The sequence below is a fragment of the Leptinotarsa decemlineata genome, unplaced genomic scaffold, assembly GCF_025532065.1.
Source record: "Leptinotarsa decemlineata unplaced genomic scaffold, Ldec_3_MD MMD2_P_RNA_scaffold_6, whole genome shotgun sequence".
NCBI lineage: Eukaryota > Metazoa > Arthropoda > Insecta > Coleoptera > Chrysomelidae > Leptinotarsa > Leptinotarsa decemlineata.
In genome coordinates, this window is record NW_027412533.1 from 12,994,635 (window position 1) to 13,007,714 (window position 13,080).

General features: G+C 35.4%; 1 protein-coding gene across 1 annotated transcript in view; it reads left to right on the plus strand.

Annotated features, from left to right (window-relative positions):
* The window catches only part of LOC111506756 (ATP-binding cassette sub-family G member 1), a 214,936-nt gene that overhangs the window by 96,037 nt on the left and 105,819 nt on the right, over positions 1-13,080 (plus strand). The window contains exon 5 of the mRNA XM_074170013.1: positions 8,479-8,624. Coding sequence (XP_074026114.1) covers positions 8,479-8,624 — 146 coding nt within the window. The remainder of the gene's footprint in view (positions 1-8,478; positions 8,625-13,080) is intronic.

Sequence of the window (13,080 nt, forward strand, 5' to 3'; positions counted from 1 at the left end):
CGCTTCGAGAAGGGATTGAAATAGTGAGTTTGTACTACCAGAATGGCAGTAGTGCTAGAGCTGCTGCCCGTATGTTCAATGATAATCATCCAGGAAGAAATATACGACACAAATACGTTTGGGAATTATTGAGCAAATTCATGAAAACTGGATCTGTCAATAAAAAACATAACCGTCAATGATAATCATCCAGGAAGAAATATACGACACAAATATGTTTGGGAATTATTGAGCAAATTCATGAAAACTGGATCTGTCAATAAAAAACATAACCGTTCAAGAGTTGTCAACATTGAAGCTATTTGTACTCCAGTTTCAGGGCACGTTGGACTAATGGAAAATTTGCATTATCTTACTAAGTTATCGAGAATCAGGAATCAGTCGTACAAATGTTTTCAGGTTTCTTAATAAGTACAAATTTAATTCATATAAGATTAGACTAGTAAATGAATTGAACGAAGATGATTTCGATAGGCGTATCAAGTTTTTTGAGTCTCACTGAACGTATCAACTTGCATCAGAATTTTTTGTATAAATTTTTTTCCGGATGAATGTACGTTTATTTTCAATGGAGAGGTGAATCGGCAAAATTTTCGATATTGGAGTGATACGAATCCTGATTTATACCATAAAGTTTATACCCAACGACCTCAAAAACTGAATGTTAGGGCAGGAATTTTGGGTGACCACATCATAGGACCTTTTTTTATCGATGATAATTTGACTAGTGATAAATATTTGGATATGTTCGAGAAACGAATAATATAATGATAATAATGATATAAATTTATTCGAAAACGAAATAGGTTTTCAGCAGGGTGGTGCACCTCCTCATTATGCAGCTCCATTACGACAATTTTTGGATGATAATTTTCCTGGTCGCTGGATTAGCAGAAGAGGTCCTATAGAATGGCAACCAACGTCTCCGGATCTCACTCCTGTAGATTTATTTCTATATCGTCATTTGTAGTATAAAGTGTATGAGATAAAATCAACATCAGAAGATTTGAGAGAGAATATCATGGGTCATTGCAGAGAAATAACTTTTGAGATTCTATACCATGTGAGGGCGGCAATGGGAGCTCGTTTGTACCTTTGTACCATAGAATACATAAGATACATAAGATTCATCAAAACACTTCATTTCATCGTTTTGTATGAGTAATATTTCCAAAATATTATATAAGGTGTTCGAAATCAACGACTAATTCTGAAGATATAAAAATGGGCCAAAACTCATTCTCATGAAACATTTCCTATATAAAAAATGATCTTTTAAAGAGACATGTTAGTTTTTTTTTGAATAAAACATGTGCAGGCTCACCATTAAACTACAGGCTACGAAATCTTCATTTCGAACAGTCACAGAAAGTTTATTAGATATATTATTTTGCCGTCATGGTATTCATCGAAGACAGAATTTCAGATGAATAAATAATTAACTGAAGAATGTTTTCATCCATGTGTACATCCGCTCGTCTTTGACATTATCACGACCTTTCGGCAAGATCTCACTTACAAGCTGAACTTGAAACTGCTCTACCAAGCAGAGCACATGAATGGGGCAAGTGGGGTATTCCGAAACTTCATCTGAAAGTAACTTCTATGCATGATATACACATCTTCCTAAAGAGTTCATTTCGGTATGTGTTACTTCATTCCTTCATTTGGAAGTTTCCCAAACTTTTTGCCTCTATACCTCTTTCAATATAATTTTATGTTTTGAATAATAAGTACTGCTTAAAAAAATAACATTGATATAATCAGTAACTTTTTTCCATATGTTTTTTGGAAACAGTACTGATATTGTTGACATCTCTCCTTACGAAGACGTCATTTATAGATTTTTGTCATCTCTGTCAATCCCATAGATAGCGTCTTCGTAAGGGGATACATCAGAATCGAAAAAGTTATATTTCTATTGTAGGTATAAAACTAGTGAAAATCTATTTACATAATATGCACATATCGCTGTTCCTCATACGGGAGGGAAAGTAAGAGGATTAGTTTAAAAGAGGGGAGATGGCAGGCTGTACATTGAGTCTAAGAAGAGAACCAAAAATACGCCACCACGCAGCCCAATCATTAGACATGATATACGCCCCCGCTGATATTGGCGGGTGGCGTTTCACTCAACAGAGTTTTATTTCAGCTTCCTGCCGCAGCTCACGCGAGAGTTCTTCTTACGTTGCTAATTCTATAGTCTTATCTCTCCTTTAGGCGAAGAAGTCTACTTGGCAAAACTTTATCGACGACCTTCGCGACGATACTGAGCAGCAAGATCGGGCGATAACTATCAATCAAGTATCTAAGTTAACCGACTCTGTAGATGGGCACCACCTCCGCACGCTCTAGACAATTTGGGTGATAATGATAATCGCGTTGGCCTCATGCACCAGCTGCCCAAGGAAAATTGCAATTCCATAAAGCCTGGAGCTTTGTTTTTCCCCAGATGCTTGATGGTCTCTACAATCTCATCGTAGCTAGTAAGCCGCTTTTATAGGCTCTGCTCCGTCATGACCGGAACAGGTATGTTCTTAACCATATCGGTGACCCTGGTAACAGTCTCATGCTCGATACAATCGTCGGCTTTTACACGAAGGGCTCGGCAAAGTACTCCACGAACATCTGAGCTTTTTGGTTGTCCGTATGGTAGGTATGGCCTCGTAGCGATTATTCAGCTTTTTAGACATCCTTCACACAAAGTTACCTTGTTTACTAAGACTCTCGAGCTCATCATGCCACCTTCAATTGGTGGTCTCGTGTTCACTGCCACAATTTACGCAGATAGTTTTTCTCCTTTATGAGTTCAACAATGTCCGGTGGAAGAAGATCTCGATGCCCTCCCACCACGATTTTCCTCGTCGACCTTCCTCTGGATTTCTGAATGTTTGAGACGAACTACCATAAAGAGATCATCTCCCGATAAGTGGCTTTTCATTACGGTTAATCCGTTCATAGCCGATAGCACCAGCCGGTGCACTCGTATTCATACTTCAGTCCCATTGTTTTCGGGTTGTCTCTAGTAAGACTAAAGAGCAACGGACAGTGGTTGGAGCTCAGCATTCCAATATCTCTGACGTTTTTCTTGAGGACAAAATCAGTCGTGGTGGGGGACGAACTATTCCAAGGATAGTACTTCCACATTGTCATCCCGCTGACGTTAGGTCGATTGTGGCAGTTCCACTAGCGCCTCCTGGAGATGAGATCTCCTATAACCAGTACGTTATTGCCAGCGCTCAACAAATTATTCAAATCGTGCAGAGCTAAGGGTGTATCCGGCCGGTTATACACTGCAAATACGCAGGTACCATCAGCGAGCTTAACACCCACGTGTTCTATATTGTTCGTTGCTGCGGAATCTGCATGTGTTAGATGCCTTTCCTAATGATGTTCGATATCCCACCACTCCACTCTTCAGGACGAACCACCCGGACGGTGAAAAATCCGCGTAGCTTCAATTTATGTTTCTACCAAAGCCTCATTTCGGGCAGAAACATATCAACTATGTGTGTGGATGAAATCTACAACAATGGGGTATTTCTTGCTAATTCCAGTCAAGTTCAACATGCATGCCTTTATAGGCATTTAGAAGTTATATTCATGGATACCGCCCGCAAGAATCGCGAACACATTCTATTTTCCCAGAGGAGTTCAGGCCCTAAGGGGAGATATCATCGCCCTTACTCACTCAGGCTAATCCTTCAACAACGGCAGTTGAGTTCAGCAATGCGTTTGTTATTCATCCTGGCACCACTGATGAGACCTATGGCGGATTGAAATAGCGCTGTATGGTGTTGGATTATAAATACGTTGTGTTTAGGCTCTGGTTTTCAGAACTGATATTCATGGAAATTTGGATTCAAGTTTTTCTCACCCTCTTCTTCAAATATGTCCCTGTACCTAGTGTCGTTTCAACTCTTGGGGTTGGCGCCACCCCTTCTCTATGGTGAAATATATTCAATTGAATCAACCTTTGTTCTATTTTTTTCTTCTGGAAGTCAATACCTACTATTAAACTCATTCGCGAGTGTGATTGTCAATTTTTTTACCAATTAACCCACGTTTTCAGAGGTTTTTCAAAGCGAACGTAAAAAGTCTGTAGACTCAATACAGAATAATTGCTTGTTGAAGTTTGGTTCTTATTCGTTAATTGTCAAAATTCGCAGTTCAAAAGTGAAGTAATCAAAAATCAGCATTTGGTGAGGTAAACTCAGATAATGTTTTTTGGAATGATACAATAGAAACTACTTTTTTAAGTCCGTATTATAAAAACTGTACAAGTTATGACAAAAAATTATGCTTCCTATTTTATTCTTCTCAGTTAATACTCCAATAGAAAATAATTGTTATCACAATTCCCTTTTAATGTACTTGTAATGTGTTCTAGAAATTCTACCGGTTTGGAATGCTCAGTTTTGAAACAATCGAGTTTGAAGTGAATAGACCATTTTTGTAAAAAATGATTTTTTTTCAAAATAACCCAAAAACTATCAATGATACACAAAATATAGCTACAATGTGTATTTATCAATGCTCCAATTGATACTTTTTGAGTTATTATGATGTGATGTACGGTACTTTTTATCGTGGGTTTTGTATGAAAGAATTTACTACGTTTTAATAACCTGTTTATTCAAAATTTAAAATACCAACTCCTCGATACACAAATCCAAAAACCACTCGTTCCATATATGAGTGTAAAAACTAATACATGCACGTGGCATTCATATAGGAATATATATACAGAGTGTATTTACAAATATATTACATTTCTCCCCCTTTTTGATCTTGAATATGACGCAACTAATATTCCAATCTTTCAAATCTAGTTTAGTAAGAATTTTACGACCAATCATTATCTCCGCGGGACTTATACCATAGTAGTACAGTGTGGAGTGTTTCTGTAATCCATCAAAAATCGATTCAACAATAAATCCAAATCAGAAATTCCTGAATTTAAACTTTTTAATAAAGATTTCATTATCGAAATTACTGAATTTTCAGTCTGGCCATTCGTAGCTGGGTGAAAAGGTGGGCTATGTTTTAGTTCGACACCATTATCTTTCAAAAAATTATGAAATTCTGAAGAAACGAAATATGACGCGTTATCTGAAATTAAAATGTGAGGAATGCCAAATCGCGCAAAAAGACTCATTAAAATTTTTATTGTACTAGATGAAGGTATTTCACTCACTATGAAAGCTTCACACCATTTTGAAAAAGCATCTGTTGCTACAAAAATATATTTATTTTCAATTGGGCCCAAATAATCTATATGAATTCTTTTCCAACAATTATTTGGATATTTCCAATTTATCAGTTCAGCTGTAGGTGGATTTATTCTCAAACTTGAACACGATTTGCAATTTTTTACCGTTTTTTCAATATCGATATTTAGTCCTGGCCACCAAACATAGTTTCGTGCCAGACTCTTCATTTTAACGATTCCTAAATGGGATGGATTTATGAATTTCGCCTAAAATTTGTCCTTGTATATTTTCCGGTATTACAATTCTATACTCAAACAGAATACAATCATTTACTATTGAAAAACAATTTTTATTTGTGAGATATGGGTTCAGTTCAGAGTCTACCTTTTTTGGCCAATATGTTTTTACTTCTTGTAGGACATAATCCTGCAAGGTCAGTTCCCTTATCTTTTCGCAATTTATAGGAATATTTTCGTTTTGTGAAATATATTTAATCATAAATGAACAATCCTCAGGCTCTGCTGAATTTGTTGGAAGCGATAATCGTGAGAGACAATCTGCATAATTATTTTCAGATTGCACATACTTGATTTCAAATTGAAAATTAGCCAATATGATAGCCCATCTCTGTAGTCTGTTCGCAGCAAATATAGGAATTCCCTTTTTAGTGCCAAAAATAGCTACTAAAGGCTTATGATCGGTCAACAAAATACATTTTTTAGCAAATAAATATTGATAAAATTTCATAACACCGAAAATGATAGCCAACTCCTGTTTTTCTATCTGACTGAATTTTTCTTCACTTTTAGTCAAAGTTCTGGAAGCATAAGCTATCGGCCGTTGAACTCCTTGTATACAGTGCCTTATCATTGCCCCTATTCCTGTTTGAGATGCATCTACTGCTAGTTGTATGGGTAACTTTGGATCAAAGTGAACTAGAACTTCAGCGGATGCTAATGATTTCTTTATTTTATTAAATGACATAATACACGTCTCATTAAAATCAAATGAAGTATTTTTTTGTAATAAATTATAAAGGGGTTTCAACACTATTGAACTATTAGGTATGAATTTATGGTAATAATTAGCAAGACCTAAAAATGATTTCAATTGTTTTACGTTTACTGGAAGCGGTGCATTCAATACTGCTTCCACTTTATCTCCCATTGTGTGGAACCCTCTTTGTCTAATTTGAACCCCATATAAGTGACACTTTCTTTAAAAAATTCACATTTCCTTTTTTCTAATGTAAAACCGACCTCTGCAGACTTTTTCATTACTGATTTTACTCTAAGTATGTGTTCCTCTTTGGTGGTTCCGGTAATGAGCACATCATCAAGAAATGAAGCTACTCCTTCAATACCCTCTAACAACCGTGACATAATTTTCTGAAATTTCGCGGGACCTGAATGTATACCGTATGTTAACCTGTTATAACAGAAAAGACCTTTAGATGTTGTTATTGTTGTTAAAATGCGAGATTCTGAATCTAATTCTAACTGCTGATATGCATTTGATAAATCAAGTTTTGTAAAATGAGTTCCTCCTGTAATTTAGCAAATAACTCTTCTATACGTGGTAAAGGAAATTTGTCGATTTCTAGATCTGGATTTAATGTTATTTTATAATCACCGCATAATCTAATTGATCCATTTGCTTTTATTATCGGAACTATTGGTGTTCCATATTCACTGTATTCCACTGGTGATAAAATTTTTGTTTTAATTAGTCTGTCGATTTCAGCCTCAACTTTTTCTTTTAATGCAAATGGAAGCATACTAGCTTTAAAAAATTTCGGATGAGCTCCCTTTTTTTAAAGTTAAGCTAATATAACCCTTATTGAAACAACCTAACTCTGAATTTAGGACAGATGGAAATTATTTTTGAAAATACTCGGCATAATCCGATTCTAAATTATTAACTGAGAATTGAAATTTACTGAAAAAGTCTCTACCTAACAATCTGTTTTCCAATCTCCTTCCTCCTGCTGTACCTGCATACTTCCTACCTCCTAGGTGATAAACTTCCTGCTCTGCTCGGGGTTCACTTTTAATTACTGCCGCTTGACTTCTTTGACTGCTAGCTTTCTTATTTAAAGCTATTTCGATAGCTTTCTCGAACGTGAGATTTTTACTGTTTTCTTCAAAAAGCCTGTCCTTTATAGGTCCTTTTGGTAAACCACATATGAATCGATCACGCATTACAACTGTTAGTTCTTCTTTGAAATCGTATTTTCCTGCTGACTGTCTTATCCGGGCTGCCCATTCTTGTACCGTTTCATCTTTATTTGTCGAAGCGGAATAAAATATTTCTCTGTCTGGAAAAACTAACTTGGCTGGTGTAAAATGCTTGTCAAATAGCGCTATCAATTCCTTGAATGGTTTCTCTGACGGTTTATTCGGCAAACATAAACTGTTTATCAACTGATATGCCGTTTCGTTGCACATATTTAACAATAGTCCACGTTGTTTTTCTTCTTCCTTTTCTTCCTCCTTTTCTTCCTCCTTTTCTTCTCACAGTGGAGAATCTTCTCCAATCACATTCACTTGGATTAAAAACCCTTAAACAGCCTATATACGACATCGCCATTTTATGTGTAAACAGACGTATTGTTTAATTAGTTTCACTTTAATCAATTTTGTGATTCCGATCAGTTTTTTATCCCATCCTCGTCGCCACTGTGATGTATGGTACTTTTTATCGTGGGTTTTGTATGAAAGAATTTATTACGTTTTAACAACCTGTTTATTCAAAAATAAAAATACCAACTCCTCGATAGACAAATCCAAAAACCACTCGTTCCATAAATGAGTGTAAAAACTAATACATGCGCATGGCATTCATATAGGAATATATATACAGAGTGAATTTACAAATATATTACATTTCTCCCCCTTTTTGATCTTGAATATGACGCAACTAATATATACAGAGTGTATTTACGAATATATTACACATGAAAACTACAAATCACAGTGCTTACAAACAGAACTTTCCGAATCAAAAAGGTTATTGAAGGGAAACGTTCGATAATACAGTTTTTTGTGAGACTTCCACTATGAAAGCTTCTTGAAAGTGTTTCTAGCTTTCTCAAGCAGTCTTTTATGAGGACTTTGAATTTTTTTTAGCGAAAATGTCACAGTCGACTATAATAGTAACTTTTTTGAAAGGTGATTTTCAATTGTATTCTTTGATTCTGGTATGTTATCCAAACTATTGACGTCCCAATGTGGAATATTATACTCAATGAGCTTTTTTATTACAGGTTTCAGAAATACTAGAACTACTAGGATTGGATCGATGTCAGTTCACATTAACCTCAAGATTGTCAGGCGGACAAAGAAAAAGATTAGCGGTCGCATTAGAATTGCTTAGTAACCCTCCAATATTGTTCCTAGATGAACCCACTACGTAAGTTATCTGCTTGCTTTTGTCTACCACCACAAAGAACATCGTAAAAAGTCTCTTACTTCACTCATCAAGAATAACAGTTCAATACCTATCCAGAAAGTTTCATTCACAAATTTGAAAGTCGACCTTAAAATAAAACAAACATCTCAAAAATAAATGAAATTCCGAATGGCGATCTCACTTCGGCAATCCGTATTTTAACTTCAACGGACTGTTTTGCAGATTTCGATTATCCTACCTTAACTAAACTTCAACCTCAACATCCTGCTGACATCTGTCATGAACCAATGCCTGACAAAAACTGTACTCCACTTTAAATTGGCGAAAAACAAGTCTTGAAAGCGATCAGATCATTTCGCATAGCTTCAGTTCAGTCGCACAAGTTTCGACTTCTGAGGGTTGTCGTTCGTAGGAGTGCGACAGCTGGTAAACGGAAAAATAGATTTTAAACAGATTCAAAGGGGTAATGTCACATCGATATAGAGTACTCTTTCGTCTACTCGAAAATTAGATGAAATATTTCAAAATTTCTTATGAATCAACCAAAATGGAGTAAGCAAATAGACAATTTCTCAATGTTCTCAGAAGATGCAGAGGAAAATGAACAAGTTTTAGAATTATCTTTTTCTCACAAACTCAAAACATCTACTATAAATATATGTGATCCAGTTTGAAACAGTTTAAATTCAAATTCTTCATTCCGCTCGTCCAATGATGGGGAGAATCATCGCATCTGTGATTACTCGGAAGAAAACAGCAGTGGCGAACGTATCATCAACAGCTACAACGAAATTAGACCAGTGATACATTCTTCAATCAAAACTCTTGCAACTAATGGGTTGAAAAATATTGGCAACACCTGTGTCATGAACAGTGCCAATGTTTATCAAGATGGTTACTGGAATATTTGAAATAGGATGAGTACATGAAAGATATCAATACTAGTATTTCTAGTACGAGTATGAAGGGTGATTTAATCATAGCGTTCGCAGAAGTTATGAAGGAATTATCAGAAAAAGTGAACACAGTCTCCTTAAAAAGTCAGATTCAGAGTTTTGCCCCTCGATTCATCGGTCATGCGCATCAAGACGCCCAAGAGTTCCGCCGTTATCTTTTAGACGGTTTACATGATGACGTCAATAGAAAGAATGAGAAACCTAAACCAATATTAACGGAGATTGATAAAAAATTGAGCGATAGCGAAAAAGCAAGAGATATGGCTGATATATTTGAGTATATATAATTCCAGGATGGTAGAAGATTTCGTTGGTCGAATAACATCCACGATGAAGTGCACAAAGTATGGACATCATCATCCCTTTCTGGGATTTGTCACTCCCCATAAGACAAAGAACTGGCCATTTGAGTTCATCACAATGCTTGAATTCTTTCACTAGAGAGGAATGGACATGAAAAACCGACGTGTTTAAACTGCAAGTAAAGAAGAAAATGCACAAAGTCTTCATGAATCCATAAGTTTCCCCGTATTCCAGTAAATCATTTTGAAATATACTCTCTAACGGAAATATTTATAGGCAAGTTAAATGTTGCCATCGAATTTCCTCTAGATGGATTATATATCAGGAATTATGCAGGAGACAGTGTGACTCCTTTTCGTTATAATCCATATGCTCTTTGGAATCACTGAGGGTCTACTTACAGCGGACATCATACAGCATACTGCACACATCCCTATACTGACACGTGGCACGAATACAATGATTCACACGTGCCACCAATTTCACCTATGAGTGAATATGCATACATCCTCTTGAAACGAGTTCGCACCTTCAAGCATTTTGAAATGTTATGTTTGACTTGGTAATTTCAATGTTATGTCGTATATTAGGTAATTTATTACCTTTTGGAGAAAAGTCATTTCAGTATTATTTTTTTAGTAATTTGAATTTTAAATAGAGTTCATTCGTGGTCCTGCCTACCATATGACCTACTTTTATTCGTCTATATAATTCTTGTGTGGTGGAGCATCCCGAGGGGCGTGTTGTTTAACGAAACAGTTGTTTTGAATGAAGAAAAATTTTTGGAACAGAGTATAATTCTAATTTTGTAATACCTCAAACAAATTATCTACAAAATCATGAAACCATAGCCAAAGCAAAAAGGTACAACAACAAGTCAAACATAACAAGGATAATGAATCAGGTATCTAAAAGCTAACATGTGAATCATGTAAAAAATGTTAAATTGGAAGCACGTCTAGGAGTTTTGAAATAAGAATTTCAGAACACAAAAGAAGTTTTTAACTGAACTCAACATGAACAAAATAATGGACAAACATCGAATCTGCTAGAATCCCTTGAAAACGATAAACGATAACAATCAAATTCCTTATCAATGAACTAATAATTACTCACCTTTGTTCAACTTATTTTCATAAAATATCAAAAATTTATTGTGTTCGTATAAATTTTATCTGCTTACATACAATTATTATTGTATGGTGATTACTTTTTCTGAAAATCTTCCTATGTTTATCTATATTTACTATTATTAATTAGTTAAGTTCTGTAATTACTGTTGCATGAAATGCATTGTACAATAGCTCAATGTACTAATTCAACTGAGGATGCTATTGTGTAGCAAAACGTTTTTTTGGTCAAATTATAAGTGTTGAAATTATTTTTTCTTCATGAATATTGTGTTATCAATTTTCAAGTTACGGGTCAGTGTATTGTTAATCGATCATTTTATAGCCAGTATTCGCTTTACAAGCCGATATTAATTTGTTCAACTCTTCGTTGTTCATAGCAAGTATAATACCTCCATTAATTGTATATTGAGCATTCATGAAAGATACTCTTGAAAATATTCAATAAAATGACTCCTCTTAAAATACAACGTATGACCTTCTTTATTTTGAATGTATTACGTAATTGAATAGAATTTGTCTTTATAGATGATACTTAGATGGTATTTTTCAAGTAATATATCTAGCAGGTTGTTTAGGTTTGTTTTGTGTCGGAGAGACAAGCGCTAATTTCTTGTTTGTCCAAATGTGTGTACTCTGTCAACGCATAAGTTGTGAGAATTCGCAAGTTTTTTCCTATATTTGATAAGCAATACATAATTATTATCAATTTTCAGGCATAAAACATGTTAAGATTTCTATAGAATTTACCGAGAAATTCACAGGGCAGAATTGTTTCAGGGCAACAATCCGGGATAACAAGAATGCTAATAATTATTGTTTATGTCAATATCTTTTAAAAGTCATTCCAAAGAATGGTAACAATTGTAATAATTGATATAATTGATAAAGAGGCATATTCTAAATGAAACTATTTGGTGCTTCAGTCTTTTTTTCCAGACCACTGGAAGTGTGATAAAAAATGTGTAGATAGTATGTTACATTTCTTAGTTATTGACCTGTGGATTAATAGAAGAAAAAGAGAGGAAACTTCAACAGATATAACCAAAATGATGAGTAAAATGATGGTACTGAATTTAGTAAGAACTTTCGTATCGAATTACAATTTTGAGTACAAGGTAATTTCTCTTTATGATGTTTCGAAATGATTCAAAAGATGTAAGACGTAAGAAGAAATCGTAAGATTCTACCCCTTACATGTATAACTGTATATAATGAAATTGGCCGATTTTTGATGGAAATCCATAAATGACGTATTCAAAAAACACTTTATTGTAAGATTTTTCACTAAACTGACTTCGAGACACAGGTTTCGTTTTTAATATGCTGGTGGACGGACGTTACGACAACGATCGTCCACACAGAAGGTACGCGGACACCATTGTTGGATATGGAACTTAGTTTTGTGTTGTGACTGTCCGCCGTCATAGAACGTGCCATTATTAAAATAAATATTTTTTAAGTTTTATGAGTGTGTAAAGAAAAATAGCCCTCTCGTTCACCCTTCTCATTACATAACTCCTATCCTCCTTCACGCCGGTTGCAAGCCGGGGTAGACCGGATGTCCACCTGGGAATTGGATTGTATCAATCATACGAAAGATATGTGTGTTGAATCACAAAGTCTCCCGAGCAGGAGGCGACTTAACAACAAATTTTAAGTGTTTTTATAATAAAAAGTTTGACAAAAAAGGGATGGCAGCATTGCTTCGAGCAAGACCGCTGTGTCCCACGACGAAGCTCCTGTCAATTTTGATAGGAGGGTGGACGAATGCGAACGAGAGGGAAGCAATGTCTAACAAACCTAGAGAGAGAGAGGGACTTCGAGATATAACCTTCGTCCACACAGTCTGGATTTTATTTTCTTTAATCGTGGTTCAGGTCGTGAAAGCCTATGTAGTATTGCCAACCCAATAAGATTAATGAAGAAAGTTGTAGAAATTAACAGATTACCGAATAGTAATAGGTCGGAGGCACTCTGAGGTGAAACTGGTCTGCTGAAACAAAATGGTAAAGACAAACTTTGCGTACTTTGCACCTTCTCCGCAACAGTGATTTTTAGTTTTCC